The 16902-nt window shown below is 52.2% G+C and overlaps 7 protein-coding genes across 7 annotated transcripts; 3 read left to right on the top strand and 4 right to left on the bottom strand.

Annotated features, from left to right (window-relative positions):
- Positions 1 to 918: 918 nt before the first annotated feature.
- T310_2061 (Quinone oxidoreductase) lies at positions 919 to 2234 on the top strand (the record flags this gene model as incomplete). Its single annotated transcript, XM_013475070.1, has 4 exons — positions 919 to 1137; positions 1234 to 1351; positions 1476 to 1491; positions 1556 to 2234. 4 exons carry the CDS (start codon positions 919 to 921, stop codon positions 2232 to 2234), a joined length of 1032 nt encoding a protein of 343 aa, XP_013330524.1.
- A 234-nt stretch (positions 2235 to 2468) lies between these two features.
- Positions 2469 to 3839, bottom strand: T310_2060 (Uncharacterized protein; the record flags this gene model as incomplete). Its single annotated transcript, XM_013475069.1, has 2 exons — positions 2469 to 2809; positions 2873 to 3839. 2 exons carry the CDS (start codon positions 3837 to 3839, stop codon positions 2469 to 2471), a joined length of 1308 nt encoding a protein of 435 aa, XP_013330523.1.
- A 734-nt stretch (positions 3840 to 4573) lies between these two features.
- Positions 4574 to 5696, bottom strand: T310_2059 (Ornithine carbamoyltransferase; the record flags this gene model as incomplete). The annotated part of the gene is made up of 2 exons (XM_013475068.1): positions 4574 to 5224; positions 5277 to 5696. The coding sequence occupies 2 exons, from the start codon at positions 5694 to 5696 to the stop codon at positions 4574 to 4576; spliced, it is 1071 nt and encodes a 356-aa protein (XP_013330522.1).
- A 491-nt stretch (positions 5697 to 6187) lies between these two features.
- T310_2058 (uncharacterized protein) lies at positions 6188 to 9184 on the top strand (the record flags this gene model as incomplete). Its single annotated transcript, XM_013475067.1, has 5 exons — positions 6188 to 7037; positions 7089 to 8036; positions 8098 to 8415; positions 8475 to 8659; positions 8843 to 9184. The coding sequence occupies 5 exons, from the start codon at positions 6188 to 6190 to the stop codon at positions 9182 to 9184; spliced, it is 2643 nt and encodes an 880-aa protein (XP_013330521.1).
- A 669-nt stretch (positions 9185 to 9853) lies between these two features.
- On the bottom strand, positions 9854 to 10933 carry T310_2057 (Acetolactate synthase; the record flags this gene model as incomplete). The annotated part of the gene is made up of 2 exons (XM_013475066.1): positions 9854 to 10031; positions 10101 to 10933. The coding sequence occupies 2 exons, from the start codon at positions 10931 to 10933 to the stop codon at positions 9854 to 9856; spliced, it is 1011 nt and encodes a 336-aa protein (XP_013330520.1).
- Positions 10934 to 11352: 419 nt separating this feature from the next.
- Positions 11353 to 13971, top strand: T310_2056 (KH domain-containing protein; the record flags this gene model as incomplete). The annotated part of the gene is made up of 10 exons (XM_013475065.1): positions 11353 to 11579; positions 11697 to 12028; positions 12094 to 12173; positions 12245 to 12403; positions 12626 to 12647; positions 12721 to 12782; positions 12844 to 13008; positions 13065 to 13273; positions 13323 to 13884; positions 13948 to 13971. 10 exons carry the CDS (start codon positions 11353 to 11355, stop codon positions 13969 to 13971), a joined length of 1842 nt encoding a protein of 613 aa, XP_013330519.1.
- A 1000-nt stretch (positions 13972 to 14971) lies between these two features.
- T310_2055 (RecQ family helicase RecQ) lies at positions 14972 to 16658 on the bottom strand (the record flags this gene model as incomplete). Its single annotated transcript, XM_013475064.1, has 2 exons — positions 14972 to 16435; positions 16584 to 16658. 2 exons carry the CDS (start codon positions 16656 to 16658, stop codon positions 14972 to 14974), a joined length of 1539 nt encoding a protein of 512 aa, XP_013330518.1.
- Positions 16659 to 16902: the final 244 nt, after the last annotated feature.

Here is a 16902-nt window from a genome sequence, read left to right as displayed (position 1 = left end):
GGCGCTGTCACATGTTGCATCCTGGAAGCCGAGCAATGCAGTCTAATCTAATCTAGCTTGGGTACTGATCTTAGTTGCTGGTCACGGACCAGCAGCACAGACACGGAGACTGACAAAGAGGCTTCTTTAGCATGCCAACTGCATTGATTTGCTATTTGTTATCTTGGACAATTCAAGGGGATTCTTGACGGATGAACGAGCGCAGAGCTACTATGCAACTACGAGATACGACCGGAGAAATTGCCCCAGGCCGTTGCACCCCACACCTTCCCGACCTGGCTTGCACCAATTAGGAAGGCCTCTGCCGGCTCGTGATTTCGAATCAGGTGATTTCAGATCAGGTGACTGTCCACAGATGCAGATGATAGCATATCTAAAGCATCCTCCAAGCTACATATCGCCATTGCCAGAAAAAGAAAAGAAAAACAATCCCACAGCCATATGATAAAATCAAGTGATTAGCTGTGTGCGACTACCATCCCGCAATTTGCCATTCAGACTCTCCAGATTACGTCATACGACCTGATTTATAATACGCCAGGCCCTGTCTATACTGTCTTGCTGGTGTGTATGCCACTGTGTGACACAGGGTTGCTCGTCATCGAGGGCGCAACTCACGATAGACAGACAGACAGACAGATTGGTAAGCGAGCGAACAATATTCAGTGTCAATTAATAATGGCCAAAGGAGGGGAAGGTGCGATCAGTCTGATATATTATTAATAAACAATGGCCATATATAGAACCCCACTCTCTCGATTTCCATGCCTCCTTTTCTCTCGCCATTACTTTTTTTTCTTCAGGAAAAAAGTACGCTGTATTAATCAATATCAATCTTTTCTTGTGCATTAACTCCTGTACTCTAATCCCCACAGAGCAAAACGAAATAAATAAATAAATAAATAAAAATTCTCCATCATGCCCCTCGAAGTCATCGTCCACAAGGGCCCTCGGACGGAGATCGTCGAGTCTCCGATCCCCACCCCCAACGACCACCAGGTCGTCATCAAGGTGGTTGTGTCTGGCAGCAACCCGAAGGATTGGAAGCGGCCGCAGTGGACGGGCCGGACAATCAACGAAGGGGACGATATCGCCGGTATTGTGCATCAGGTTGGGAAGAATGTGACTGAATTTAAGGTGAGTGGGTATTATATATCACTAGATGTCGTATTTTTCAACCGGAACAAATTAATTGCCTGAAGAGGACGGGATGCTAACTGTCCTGTCTTCTAGCCCGGTGATCGAGTTGCTGCCTTTCATGAGATGGGCACTCCCCATGGAAGCTATGGCGAGTACGCCGTTGCTTGGGACTATACGACCTTCCATATTCCCGAGAAGACGTCTTTTGAGGGTTAGTATTATCATTATTCTGTTCATGTTCCTCCTATGTGTTTTATGTACCCCGTTCAACGATTGTATCCCTATTACAACTCTATAGTTTCTTGGTACTTGATGTTGTACTAACTCAACTACAGAAGCTGCAACGATCCCGTACGTCTACCTCTCTCGACCAGAAATTAAGTAAATATACCCCTTTTTACTGACGAAAGCCTAGACTAGCAGCTGCTACTGCCGTCGTGGGACTTTTCTCCCGCCTGGGACTTCCCGACCCCTGGACTCCTGCCACCAGCCGTACGCCGCTGGTCATCTACGGCGGATCCTCGGCCGTCGGAGCCTTCGCAATCAAGCTCGCTCGCCGGGCCAACATCCACCCGCTCATCGTCGTCGCCGGCAAGGGAGCTTCCTACGTCGAGACGCTGATTGACCGCTCTCAGGGCGACACCATCGTTGATTACCGCGGGGGGGCCGACGCCGTCGTCGAGGGACTCAAACAGGCGCTGCAGCAGTCGGCCAACGTCAGCCAGGCCCCTTACGTCCTGGATGCGGTCTCCGAAAAGGGCAGTGTTGAGAATATCGCCAAGGTGATCGACCCGCACGGCCGTGCGACTTTCGTCCTGCCTTACGAGAAGTCCGTTTTCCCGGAGACCGTGCACCACAGCCTGACGCTCGTCGGCAGCGTACATGACCAGGAACGGGATCTCGGGTACGTGTACTTCCGTTATTTCGCCAAAGGACTGCAAGACGGGTGGTTTTCGGGACATCCAACGCAGGTGCGGGAGAATGGTCTGGAAGGGGTGGAGGGTGCCTTGCAAGACCTCAAGGATGGCAAGGCCAGCGCGGTGAAGTACGTGTTTAGGATTGCGGACACTCCTAAACTCAAGGCTGGTCTGTAGGAGGTGAGGTCAGCAGGATAAGAAACATCTTCATTCTCCTATAGTGCTCGTTCCAAACGAACGAGTCCACATGTCATGAGTCCAGAAATGTCCTTGAATCTGTATTTATTTATGTAATGAAGATTGATGCTAATAATGAGAAGGGAAGATTCCAACCAGCAATGTACCCTGTATGTATGCATTCATGCATGTCCAGGAAAACGTCGAAATAACCTCTAGGCCCAACTGCTCCGTTCACAGCGTAGAACGAAGCTGGCCATAGTCCTGCGGCAAGTCCAGAAACTGGCAAGATGCATTCCTGGACCGTAGATCCTCCAGGACATCGTACTCCATAATCCACCGCATGCGCTCCAGGATCACCTCGGGGTTGAACATCTCGTCCAGCTGATCCGGGTTGTCGGAGCTGGCCAGCTTGCCCGCCTCGTAACTCGTCCGGGTGACCCGGTCGGTGCGAGGCTTGCGCAAGTCCTGATAGAACTGGAATGCAGCGCCTAGGTCATGATTCTGGGCCTTCCAGTACTTGAGGATGGTGGCGAGGGCGATGCCGGACTCGATGGCCATGCAGGTTCCTTGCCCTAAATTTAGATGGAGTGAGAAGAAACCTTGACCCAGAGGAAACGAAAAAGGCATTATCATACCTTGATGAGGAAGGGTGGAATGTGCCGAGTCACCCAGAAGAATGATCCCCGACGCCTTGTTGCTGTCGTTCACTTGGTACCACTTGTCCAGCGGGTCGCGCACATACAGAGCCTGCTTCATCATCTTGTTATCCGGGGATCCCTTGCGGAGTCCTGCAATGATGTGCTGCACGGCCGGACACCAGTCCTTGGCGTGTGCCTCCAGCTCATCATTGGGAGACCGGGACATCCAGCTCTCCGACTTCCAGGCCTCGAGCGGCTCGGTCATGAACCCGATGATGGCCGCTCTGGCCGTGCGCGATTCCTCGTTGCCGATGGGCAGGATCAAGACGTGCCGCTTGGGGCCGCGGAAATTGACCGTCTTGCGCAACAACTGCGCTGTCGCCGGGGGCAGGTCCTTGTAGTCCACAAAGCCCCGGTAGACGACCTGGCCGGAATAGTTGGGCGAGTCGGTGATGCCCATTACCCGTCGCACGACCGACTTGATGCCGTCGCACCCGATCACGATGTCCGCCTCGGTCGAGGTGCCGTCTTCGAAGAACAACCGGTACGCTGTGCCGTCGTCAGTCTTGCTGATCGACCTCAGCCGCTTGTTGAGGTTGAGGACCGAGTCCGGGACGCGCTCCTTCAGCGTCTCAAGGAGGTGTGCGCGATGCAGCAACCGCGCCCGGGGCTCGCCGAACTCGTCGATGTGGCCCAGGTACTCGCCCGTCCGGTAGTTGCGATACTCCATGTAGCAGGGCAGGTTGCGGGAGGATTTCTTCAGCATGCTCTCCCTCAGACCATACCTGTCCAGAATGCGATTCGCGTTCTGCGTGATGTTGATGCCCGCCCCGACCTCGCTGAATTGGGCCGCTTGCTCGTAGAGCTGGACGTTGGTGAGGCCTACGTGCAGGGCGGCGTTGATGAAGGACATGCCTCCTAAGCCGCCTCCGATGATGGCTATTCTTTGGTTTTCGAAGCCCATTTTGTACGCTCAAAGATCCTCCTTCTTCCTCTTTTTCACCTCTATCTCAGAGCTAGATATCACGGCAAGAACAGTGAATGCTCACGCCCTGATTTAGACCTCAACACGGCAACTGATCACGAGGAGCTTTACTCACGTCAATCAGCGATCAACTAGCAATAAGATCCTGTATACATACGAGGCAAGTCAGAGTATACCAGTCTTATTATAGACCTTGTTCCCTCCGTACTGTACACCCCTCGGGAATTCCGAGCGGGGCCGAGAACTTGCGTAACCCGGACACATTGTGGAACAGTCTGATCCTGTAGACTGCCGGCGATTGAGTTTGAAGCCTGTGGATATGATCACTGGCCATTATTCTTCTTGGTTCGATACCCGAGGGCTTGGAGGAGGAGACCATCGGCTAGAGGACCAAGGCTCGGGTAAGGACGCGGTAGTTTTGTGTCCACTGCGGGTTGTCACATTATAAATTGTTGACAAGCTCTTGATTGGCCAATCTGTAGGCCTGAGCTGGAGTATTGGATACACTGTCCTCCCCGTGAATAAGGATACAAATACGCTGCAGTTCGATCTTCAGGAGTAGACACTGATTCTAACGTGGTTTCTCTCAGATAGCTCTGTCAATGCAAAACAGGAAAAAGAAATACTGTACAACGACGATTTTCCGTCATGAGAAAGATAACAAACTTTTTTTTGGGTTCCCCAACTCCAGCTGTCATGTCATGAGTCTTCCTCTACTCAATTTTCCCCTTGTTGACAACAAATGCCTCCAGCGCTGAGATCGCCGCCCACAATCGGTTCTCTGCTTCGGGAAAGACCAGAGAACGATTGCTGTAGAAGACCTCGTCGCTCACCTCCTCTGGGTGCCGCGGCAGGCAATGCATGAACTTCCAATTGGGCTTGGCACCTCCTCGTTTGGCCAGTTCCGACGTGATCTGGAAACCCTGAAAAGCCCTCATCCTCTCCGCCTTCTCCTTCTCCTGTCCCATCGACACCCAGGTGTCCGTCACCAGTATGTCTGCATCCTTGACCGCTTCTTCCGGGACATTCGTCTGCGTAAGCTTGCCCGGGGAGGGAGCACCGGAGCGCGCTTGCTCGATGATCTGAAGCATGGCAGGCGGAATCTCGTAGCCCTTGGGGGTGGCCACGGCCAGGTCGACCCCCATCTTGGCGGCCGCAATGGCCATGTCGAATAAGACATTGTTCGCATCACCCACCCATGCGATCTTCAACCCGTTCAGTCCCAGACTCGACAGACCGGCAGAAGCGTGGCTCGGGAAGTTTTCGTAGATGGTCAGGAAGTCCGCAATGATCTGAAGCGGGTGGAACTGTCGCACAGAGCGTTGATCACCGGCACCGTCGAATGTTTGCCAGATCGGCGACTTCTTCATGCTTGTTCACTCGAGCCACGATGCAAGACACCATGGAAGAAACTACCACGGCGGTATCGTAGAGGGACTCGTTGACTCCCAGCTGAATGTCGTCCTTCCCCAGAAACATGGGATGGCCGCCCAATTGTACCACCGCTCCCTCCGTCGAGATCCTGGTCCTGGTACTCCGTTTGCTGAACATCATGGCCACGGTTTTCCCCGACAACGACCCCTGGAGGTTCCTCGATATAGAACCGGACTTGATATCGCGTTTGTGTGAGGCTGCATTGCGAACCAGGGTCGTGAATTCGGCCGGAGTGAGATCCGCAATGGAAAGAAGGTGGCGAGGAGCAAAGGGGGAGGTTGGAGGCGTGGTAGCAGACGAGTACTCTCGAAGAAGCGGGCTTTTGCTCGCCCGTAGAGACCTCGTTAGTCTCGCCGTATTTCGCAATCCTGCGCGGACGGTGGCATTGAGGCTTCCAGCCATGGTAATTCACTTGCAACCCAATTCCTGCAACTGCTCAAAGACTGTCAGGGGGAGAGAGGGGGGAACAGGGGGCCGTTGTGAGTCAATGGAGAAGAGGAGCTGCGGTGATCAGCGAATTGTTCGTGCTACTGATAAGGTTGTCTTTCCCGAGCCATCGCAGCTAATCAGCGGCTCCGCTGCCCTTGACCGCCCGCGGAAACGTCATCTCCGCGCGCCATGCTCTCGTCGCCGACTTGGCCCAGACTCGTTGTCTAGCTGAAAGCTGGCAGTGTTTTACTAGAGCACTGTCAGGCAGTCCCTGACTCTCTCCTGCGGTCTGCGTTTCACCCCGGCATGTAGCATTTGCTGTGGCATGCGGGGTAGAACTCCTACTCTCGTCTTGCTGTGATCCATCGGCTCTTCTCTATGCTATGAATCTCGAGTCCTCCCTTTGCTCGATAGGGGCAGGCCGGCTTTGAATAGAAAGAACACTCCTACCATCTCTGCCCGCCATGGCTGACGAGTCCACCACGCCTCTGCTGGACAGGGCGTCCAGCGAGTTGAGACATGTCTCTCCTCATCCATCCTCTCCGCCTCCACCTCCAGGCTCCTCCAACTCCGCACAATCAAACCTTCGACGGAAACGTTCGAGATCCTTCGAGCTTTCGTCCGAGTCAACTCCTCTCCTCCAACGTCGAGATGAAGATCTGGCCCGATACGGAACTGAAACGCAGGACAGATCCCTATCGCCCACATCCCGTGATCCCCTTTCGGCGACGCCCTACGATGCAGCAAAAGGCCGTCGTCCATGGCCCACGTTTGTGGCACTCGCATCCCTCACTGTGGCCGTGCTGCTCATACTTGTATTCGGCTTTCTTACTCCGTCTGCGGTCAGGGAGTATGCAGAGAAGGCAGCAGTGTTTCAGCCTCAGAAGATATCCATCGATTCAGCCACCCTTTCTGGTGTACGAGCGAGGGTTCAGGGCGAGTTCTTTCTCGACGGTTCTCGTGTGCAGTCGAAGCCCGTGCGGGACCTGGGTCGATTCGCGACGTGGATTGCTAGAGAAATAGAGACGGACGAGACGGAGGTGCAAATCTATCTGCCAGAGTACGGAAATGTCCTCCTTGGCACGGCGTCCCTGCCTTCAGTGAAACTGAATATCCGAGATGGCCACGTGAACCAAGTTGATGTCTTGACGGATCTGCAATTGGGCGACGTTGCACGCATTCGTCAAGTTGCAAACGACTGGCTGGAAGGACGGCTTGGTCAGCTGCGGATCAAAGGGACCGCATCTGTGAGTCTCAAGTCGGGGTTGCTGGATCTAGGTACTCAAGTCATTTCCGACACGTTGACCTTTGACGGTAAGCTCAAGATCCTCGTCCATCTGCTCGATGCAGGCTAATATGGCGGAGACGATGATATCCCAAAACTCCCAGCCGTCAATGTGACCAAGTTGAACGTGCATGACAATGGAAAGAATGCCATGGCAGTGGATGTGTCAGTCAGCATCTCGAATGACTACGCGTTGCAGCTGACCGTGCCGCCTCTTGGCTTTGATATTCTGGTGCCCAACTGTTCGCCAGGAGATCCATATATCCTAGTGGCAGATGCCACCACAGATGTCGTCGATGTGCAGCCTCAAGAGGCTGCCATTGTGGATGTCCATGGGTTGATTCACAAGCTTCCTGCCGAGTTGACAACTGCGTGTCCTGGCAAGAAGGACTCTCCGCTTGACGTGATCGTTGCGAACTACATCCAAGGCCTTCAGACCACCATCTATATTCGCGGGGCGGACGCACCGTCTCCGGACACTCCCTCCTGGATAGTTGATCTGATGAAGAGTATGACGGTTCCGGTACCGGTTACCGGCCATGAATTTGGCCAGTTGATTCAGAATTTCTCCATGACGAACGTGCATTTTTCACTCCCCGACCCCCTCGCTGAACCGGGGACACCCGAGTCGCAGCCTAGAGTGTCTGCACTGGTCACAGTCCTGATAAACTTACCGAAGCAAATGAACTTTGTCGTGGATATTCCACGCGTCCGTTCGAATGCAGATGTTTATTACAAGGGGGACAAACTGGGTTTCCTCGACCTGAGCGAGTGGCAGGCTGCGAATGCTTCTCGTGTCAATGATACGTCCAGTGACCATCCACTGCTGCTAGTGACCTTCGACATCAAAGACGGGCCTTTACAAGTCACTGATGACGACGTTTTCACCGAGGTTGTCCAGGCCTTGATATTTGGACAACAGCCCGTTACGTTGAGCGTGAATGCATTGGTGGACGGCGAGGTCAAAACTGCCCTGGGACGATTCGTTATACACGACATCCCAGCTCAAGGGAAGATCAAAGTTAAACGTGGGTTAATAGGGAATCTCTCAACAGTTCCATAGATACGTAGGAGCTAATGAACGCCTAGCTCCATTCCGCGGCTCTGTCAGCGATATAGATCCCAGAGTAGAGTCCGTCAGAGTCGTGCACAGTTCCGACTCCACGCTGCTACTGCACGCTACCGTTAATTTCACGAATCCTACGGAATATTCAGCGAATATCCCCTTCGTTGATACTTTGCTCTTATATAATGGAACAGCTGTCGCGCACCTTACTGCCCGAGATCTGTCAGTTGTGCCCGGTGAGAACGCAGGCGTTAACATCCAGGCACTCTGGGACCCATTGGGCTGTAGTGGAGAAGCTGGAGTGACTGCTGGGCAGGACTTGATCTCTCGATATATTTCAGGTTCGTGTGTTGTGTCTTGGGAAGTTTCTGGACAAATCGAGTAACGCTAACCTTTGCAGGGTTCAACACTACGGTCACACTTCAAAGCCATAAGGATTCCATCCCAGGACTGCCTGACCTCGGGCAAGCGCTGTCAAACATCCAAATCGAGATCCAGGTTCCGAAGCTTCACATGCCTGGTAGTGACGACGGAGAGCCTGGTGGGGAGGATGATGGCAAGCCGCATTTCATCAAAGATGCAACGGTACTGTCTTCTCCCATCAACACCGTCTCTTGATCTGATCTCGGATACCTTCCAACGGAATTTGTACTGGTGGGGTACACCCCTCTTGTCTGTGCTGAATATTTGTGTATCTTGAAGAACTTTACTCTCACATCCATGGATCGATTCCATAACAGAGGGGCTGACAATGGTGTGTGATAACAGCTGCACGTATGGTCCTCCACCGCCGTTTTCACATTGATATCCCCGCTTCCCAAAACCACAATATACATCACATCTGTCGACGCCGTTGCGCTATACAACCACACAGAACCCGTCGGCACCATCAACTACCGACAGCCCTTTGCCGTTCCACCGGGTGTCTCGCAGACACCACGCCTCCCCGTGGACCTGGATCTGAACGGCGTAGGCTACGACGCCGTCCGGCGAGCGCTGGGCGGCACATTACGGATGGACGCAGAGGCAAAAGTCGGCGTTAGGATCGGCGAGTATTCGACCCTCGTTTTCTACCAGGGTAAGGGGATCGGGGCGAAAATTAGAATCTAATCTAGTCTAGTCTAGCTTGTCGCCTGGATCCGGTCTGGAGTCTTGGTATCCAATTTCTTTCCCCCTTTGATGAGGATATCTGTCTGTTTGTCTGTCTCACGTTCGTCACGAGAATCACTGTCTTTTGGGCTTGTGGGATTGTTGAAGGAGTTTGAACTTGCGTGGCGTTGATTGGAACGACCTTTTTTTTCCCTTTTCGGTTTTTCTCCTATGTACCTCCTTGGGCTCGAGGTCCTTTTTACCCTTTTTTTCTTGCTTTATACAACGAAAAAAGAAAGAAAGAATTTGTTGAATTGGATTGGTTTATGTGTTAAGTTGTGTTGTGTCGAATTCGTTTAGTTATGGCTAGATGAAGATCGCGTTACGAATCAATGAATATATCTCCGGAAGAGAACGGATATCATACCATATCATACCATATCATTTATTTATTCACTGAATAAAGGACGGACAGACAGATAAACAGACATCATCTGTTCGTTCTTCAAAAAAAAAAAGACAAGACTTCGCAATGCATACTACTTCTTTGGAGAGTAAAACATGCAATTTGTAATTTACTGACTGATTGACTGATTGATGGCTGATCAATGAGATTCAGACTACAACACGGGAAATACAAGACAAGACAATGAAACTTGTAAGAAATACAGCTAGCTAGTAAATGTTTGTTTAACCCGGAGGAAGGGTGCTGGCGTCGACAACGTCGGCGGCCTCCTTTTCCACCTCTTCGGTCGGGTCGCTCAGAGGGGAACGAGGCAGGGCCATCAAGCCGGTACGGGTGGACTCGAGGATACCGAACGGAGCGATCAGCTTGAGGAAGGAGTCGATACGGGATGGCTTGGCGGACCTGTTTGATGAAAGAAAAAAAATGAGTCACTCTCCGTGATGCTTTTCGTGTCCGCAGGGGAATACTCACAGTTCAACAATGCAGTTGTTCGTGCTAATGTCCAACACCTTGCCGCCAAACTGGTGAGTAAGACGGGTGATGGCGTCCAGGTGCTCGTGCTTGTGCCGCAGGGCCTGACTAGCAGGCAGGTTCCGCGGGTGGAAGTCCGTGTCTGAAAGGGAAGCAGTCATCTTCTCTTTCTCCCGTTTCGCATCTGGATCCTCCTTGCCTTTCTCCTTGCTCTTCTCTGGTGCCTCTTCCGAAGTCATCTCCCGGTGGTGCTGGAGCAGTTCCTCGAAGACTTCCGGTCCCAGAATGCTGACCTTGGCCAGGAGGAGCTCGCGCTGCACCAGGGGTGCGTTGGTGTAGTCCAGGACAGCCCAGACGGGGACGAGGTCGTCCAGCTGGCGACGAGCCTGTTCGACCACGCCGTCCAGTCCGCGCAGGACGATGGTCATGCGCGACAGATCCTCGACCTCGGTGTTGCAGACCACTAGGCTGTCGATGTTGAAGCCTCGAGCAGCCAAGATCCCCGAGATACGGGAGAGCACACCAGGCTCATTCTGGACGAGGCAGTTCAGAATATGGCGCTTGGGAGGATTCGTCGGCGGCAGCGGAGTCTCGTACAGAATCGACGAGACTGCCGCGGGAGCGTTCCACTGGGGAGCATGGTCGGAAGCGGGAAGCTTGAGCGGCGAACGACGGTGTAAAGCTTTATACGCAAGAGCAGACGTGGAACTGGATGTCGTCCGGCATGGAGAACGCGGCGAAATTTGGAAGCGAGGCACCGGCTTCGGGTTGGCGGAGGACGATATCAACGGCGCAGAGGCCGCTGGGCGGGCCAGGGCACGGCGAAAAGCCATGGCAGGGTGGTTCAGGAGATTGATTCTCCCTCCCTGGCCTGCAGAAAGCGGCAGGCGAAAGACGCTATCTGGTCTCAATCGATGGTTGAGACGAGAGTGAGTCAAAGAAGAGCTAAAGAGAAAGAAAGTCGGCGAGCGGCGAGACGATTGATAGACGAGTCAACTTTTAGCCTGCCTTCCGACTTCGGGGCTTGCGCGTCACGGGGCGTACGGCCGGGGTAAGATACGGTACACGACCCCGTGGCTGAATTCCTCCGCAAGGCAAAAAGACATAGCTGCCAGGCCGCCTGGTGTAGGTGGAAAAGGAAACGAGCATGGTTAGATGTGCATAATTATGGTAGAAAATTCACAATGTCGATAAAGTAGAAAGATGCCCAAATCCGCTGCGAAATGAGAATGTTTTCTCGAACCCTTACCAAATGGGGGTCGAACTGTATAGTACACAGCGGGTAATCGAGTTACGTTACATACCATCCGCTGAGTCCGGAGTCGACCCCAGAACTCCGAAGTCAGCCATTCGTTTGGGCGGCGTGAAACGACCACGCAACGCCGTGCTCGAGGATGCTATCGAGACATCCTCTGGTCTTGGCCAATCAGACATTCCTCTCGTCGGCCAGTTCGCCTTAGTTGCTGATCTCAGTGCTCGGTAGGCGCCTCCCAGGGCCCTGGGTACCTGAGGTTACCAGCTTCACGTCCTGCTGCTCTCCTCCGCCTTGGCGCTTTTCCTCTTTGGTCCACAGTTCTTGTCAGCTAACTGTTTTAGTGTCAACTTTTTTGTTGCCCTGAAGCTCTCACTCCCCTCTTGGCAGCGATACGGCATCCCACTACTGTGTACGCTCTGCCATTTTCAAGCGCATCAGATCACGATGGGTGACGAGGAGCCCCGTGCGAAGCGCTCTCGCTTCGACCAGACCGAGCCTGAGCCTCGTCGCCAGTCGAGGTTCGATCGCCGCTCACGATCGCCGTCATCTCGTCAGTCCGATTCCACTCGCCAAAGGAGCCCATTGAGTCGGGAACCTCGCAGTCCAGGTAAAGAAGAGGAGAAGCGAGACGAGAAGCGAGACGAGAAGCCGCGTGATCCGGCCGCAGCGGCAGGTAAGAAGGCTTTTTACCCATGCTGTTCTGCTTCGAAGCGAGACACTGACCCGTTGCGATTCCAGCGGCCGCCGCAGCCAAAATCAATGCGCAGCTGCAGGCAAAGAAGGGAATCCAGCATGTGGACGTGCCCCCGATCCGTTCTGTGAGCTATGCGATTTTTCCTTGATTCTCGGATGTCAGCCATGTTCGTTGCTGGTGACTAACCCGGTCCAGACCTCGAGCCCCGCTGTCAAACCCATATCCTCTGCAAGCCATACCACCACTAAGCTCGACGATGGGGTCTACATCGCGGACGGAGATTACATCAAGGACATCGAAGTGAACGATCTGCGCAACCGTTACCTTCTCACCAAGGGTTCCACGCAGAAGATGGTAAATAAACACTCCTGTTATATCTTGCTGATATTCCCAGGCACCCAGGCGCAACTCCAGCCGCCACCAATATTTTGATCTCCTTTGTTTTTATTTTTGTACTCTTTCCCCCCCTCTTGAATTTGAACCATGTTTGTGATGGTGGTCGAAGCTTACCCAGTCATCCATAGCATCTCCCATCCCCTCGTTTGCATCTGCTGACATCGGCTGCGTGACATTTAGATCAAAGAAGAAACTGGCGCTGGTACGCCTCACTCCATACTATATCATGCATTGCATTGTTTTTCTCTTCGTTGTTGGGAATGGAAGCTCATTAGATTGTCAAGATGTCACGACCCGCGGAAGCTATTACCCGGACAAATCTCTGGCCACTCCATCGGTAGGTTGAGTCCCCTGTTCTTTGTCTAAAATAGCAGCTAGCTTATATGATATCTATCCAGAACCCGCCACTTTACCTTCATGTTACCAGTACGACCAGAGAGGGTCTCGATAAGGCAGTTGCTCGCATCGAGGAGCTCATGAAGCAGGAACTTCCCAACCTCGTCGATGAACGCAGATTCCGTCGTCAACGCGAGCATGATGGCGAACGGGATGAATTTGGTCGTGTACGGACTAAGTATACCCATCGTCCGAGACAACGGAAGCTAACTCCATCAACCAGCGCAAATGGCCCGAAGAGCGTATCCCCATTGACCTGGAGCCGATCCCAGGCTTCAATCTTCGAGCTCAGGTCGTAGGCCAGGGCGGTGCCTACGTCAAGCATATTCAGCACAAGACCGGCTGCAAGGTCCAAATCAAAGGTCGTGGATCGGGTTTCAGAGAGATCGGCACGGACAGAGAAAGTGATGAGCCGATGTACTTGCATGTCGCGTAAGTAATCACTTGATTTTCTGACCCTTCTCCGCTGACCGTGTGACAGCGGCCCCAACCCACAGGACGTTCAAGCTGCAAAGGAGCTCTGCGAGGACCTTCTGGCGAACGTGAGGGAGCAGTATCAACGGTTCAAAGAGAATCAGCAGCACCATGGTTATGGCGGCTATGGCCGCGATCGTCACTATGGTGGTTACGGCTATGGTAACTATCCTCACCAACAACAGCAGCATCCACATCAGAATCAGCAGTCACCACCTCCGACGTCGACGAGTCCTTCGAACCAAGGAGCACCTGGTGTTTCGGGGGCTCCAGGAGCAGCCAGTGCGGCCGACTACAGCGCCCAATATGCGCAATACTACGGCTCCGATCCATATGCTGCCTATGGAGGCTACCAGAACTACTTGGCCTATTATCAGTACTACCAGCAGGCGGCCCAGCAACAGCAGCAACAACAACAGCAGCAACAGCAACCTCAGCCGCCATCGCAATCGCAAACTTCGGCACCACCACCTCCTCCGCCTCCATCTAGCGAAGCACCGCCGCCTCCCCCGCCTCCTGGAGCTGGATCACCTCCGCCACCTCCGCCAGGCACTACCAGCTACAACGCTGTAAGTAGCCGTATCATGTAGCCGTTTGCAGCGTTTATATTGACTATTTATTCTTTGATGCAGGTGCCACCACCTCCTGGCCTGTAGATCTTTATTTTTCACACAAAACCTCTCTGTCAACTTGTAGCTTAAGTTGAGGGAAGGAGGAGGTAAGAAAAAAAAGGAAAAAAGGGGGAAAAAAAGTTGGAAGTTGGAAAGCTGTGTGAGAAAAGAAAAAAAAGGGAGGAGGAGCTAGCAACACGAACTGGATCGATACACAAACAAATATCTTGTTTTTTATTTTCCCTCTTTCTCTTCGGTATGTCATTTTTTTTCCCTTTGCCCAACGACAACGACCAAATGTGAGTTATTAGTTGGTGTGGTATAGTGTTTGTTGTGTGCTGTGCTTGAATGAATCATTTCCTATCGGGGGAAAAAAAAGGAGCCCAACCACAAACATCAGAAACAGAAACAAAAAAAAAGATGTTTCTACCTTTTGCTACCTTTTTTTTCTGGACCATCCTTGTTTATATATGTTGATGTTCATTCATGTTGATGTCTATGTCTGACCTAGCCTAGCCTAATGATCTGCTCTGCTAGCTAAGTGTCCTATTAATTGCCTTAACTATGGATGCATCTTATTATTAGTAGCAGGATACTTGACTTCTGGTACTTAATTAATTAATCATGTTCATCATGTTGGAGGTGGTGTTTATTTCATTAATATTTCTCTCTGTTTGGTGACTATAGATAGTACTTAGTGACTTGAAGAATTAAACGCATGCACGGCTTCCTGTTTCCGGAATATTATTACCTTGGTATATCCTATTCGTATCAGCTCCATGGAACAATGTTGTGCATGTAGTATGTATGTACAGTAATGAGCCCATTACTACCACCCTCTAATAATTCGATGATGCTGAACAATCAGGAAGGAAATCCTAGAAGCATTGACTCAACCCGACCCGACCTGACCAAGTCCTCCATTCCCCATTATTAACATTTCATTACTGTACTCGTCACAAAGAACACCATATAATATGCAAATAAAAGTTAGGAAAAGTTGGTTTCCCTTGCAGAGTGAAACACTCCCGGCATTTGTGTCCGGCTAGAGACACTGCTCGCATGGAAACCACGCTGGTCTCGCACCCCCTCTCGAATACGGTCCCTGGTGATACATCATCTGGAGGAGCGCAATTGTCGGGTCCACAGCCTGATATACAGCGTATTTCTGCGCGTTCTCATCCGCCTTGATCATCTCTTCCTTTCGTTTCGTCAGGACATCAGCGCCCTCCTTGCAGAAGTCACATGCGAAATCGCATGGCGATGTACGAGAACCATTAGATGGAGAGATGCCATCTGCTGAGTGGATCTCCCCCAATTTCTCTTGCGTGCTGCCCATTCTCTCGAGCTCCAGATCTCCAGAGAGCTCCTTTATGATCTCGTGTCTGCACCGCGTGGTGGTCTCGCAGTATTTGATCACCTTCTGGAAGCTCTCCAGACGTGCCTGCTTGCTGCGTTCCTTGGCAGCCGGATCTTGAAGGGCCCGACGGCGACCGTTTTTCTTGGGATCCGGGTTATCATCTCTCTGGACACGGTCGAGGACTCGGTCTCGCTCCTGAAGGTTGTAGTAAACTATAGACACGGCAGCGCGTCCATCTCGACCAGCACGACCGGATTCTTGCACAAACCCTTCAAAGCTTCGAGGTGGCGTCCAGTGTATGACAAAGCGAACATGAGGATTATCAATCCCCATGCCAAATGCGGTAGTAGCGACGATAATCGAGAAGGATGGAGATGCTCCGGTAGGAAATGGATTATTTGATGTCCACATGTTCTGGATTCGGTTGCGATCTGCGTTGGACAGGCCCGCATGATAAGCGACAGCGCAGATGTTGTTACCGGAGCTAGACAGAGCTCGAGCCACGCTCTCGGCGACTGAACGAAGGGGAACATAGATGATTCCAGATATTGGGGGAAGTTTTACCCCGGCAGAATCCGTGTCACTACCGCCGTTTGTTTTTAGGCGAGCTTCGCGCCGGTTCTGAATGGACTTTAGCCATGCCAGGATATCCTGGATTTGGAAGTCCGCTGCAACTGTAGGATCACAGGCAAAGTCTGTCAAGTATTTAACCTCATAGTGAATATTTGGTCGCGCAGACGGCGCGTTGAATGTTTTCAAAGTCTTCGGGTCCAGCCCGAGAAGGTTGATGACATCTAACCGGACGCGTGGAGTAGCTGTAGCAGTGAGAGCGGTTATTGGAACATTCTTTAAAGTCCGCTTGAACCAAGATAACTCCTTGTACGCAGGGCGAAAATCATGGCCCCACTCGCTGATACAATGAGCTTCATCGATAGCAACACGATTCAGTTCACCCTGCGCATGGATGGTCAGGACATGTCGACGGAAGCTGTCCTGTTCGCAGAGCTCCGGAGTCACGTAGAGAAGACGAGTCTGGGGATGACCTGAGAGAAGGTCTTCGAGTATGGCCTGCCTCTCAAATGGCAGAGTAGTAGAGTTGATTGTAGCAACAGGGATGCCATTCGCTTTAAGCGCAGCGACTTGATCCATCTGCGGGTACAAGCCGATTAGAAAATCACACAACAAGGAAGGGGCGAAGCCAGCCTAACCATCAACGAAAGAAGTGGTGATACAACAATGGTCACTGTGAATAGTGTTAGTCTAGCATACCGCTGTGGTCTAATTAACGCTCACATACCGCCATGACCGACCACGGCAGGTAATTGAAAGCACAGACTCTTCCCGAAGGACGTCGCAGCTTGCAGGAAGACATCGTGGCCCTCGATAGCAGCGAGGATGACCTCCCGTTGAAGAGGACTGTCCAAAACACTCAATCAGTCCTTTATGCCCAGGAAGAACTGCAGTGAAGTAACCAACCGGAAAGACGTTTTCCCAAAGACGCGCCGCAGCGTGAATTCGAGATCCACCCGGGGACGCTGTCGCTGGCGATCTACCATCTCTGCATCATGGGCCAGAATTCTTATCTGGATCGCGAGAACATTTTAAATCAACGATAC

Source organism: Rasamsonia emersonii, assembly GCF_000968595.1.
Source record: "Rasamsonia emersonii CBS 393.64 chromosome Unknown ctg1118621760012, whole genome shotgun sequence".
Taxonomy (NCBI): Eukaryota; Fungi; Ascomycota; class Eurotiomycetes; order Eurotiales; family Trichocomaceae; genus Rasamsonia; species Rasamsonia emersonii.
The sequence above is the reverse complement of the archived record's forward strand: the minus strand, read 5'-3'. Positions and strand labels throughout refer to the sequence as shown.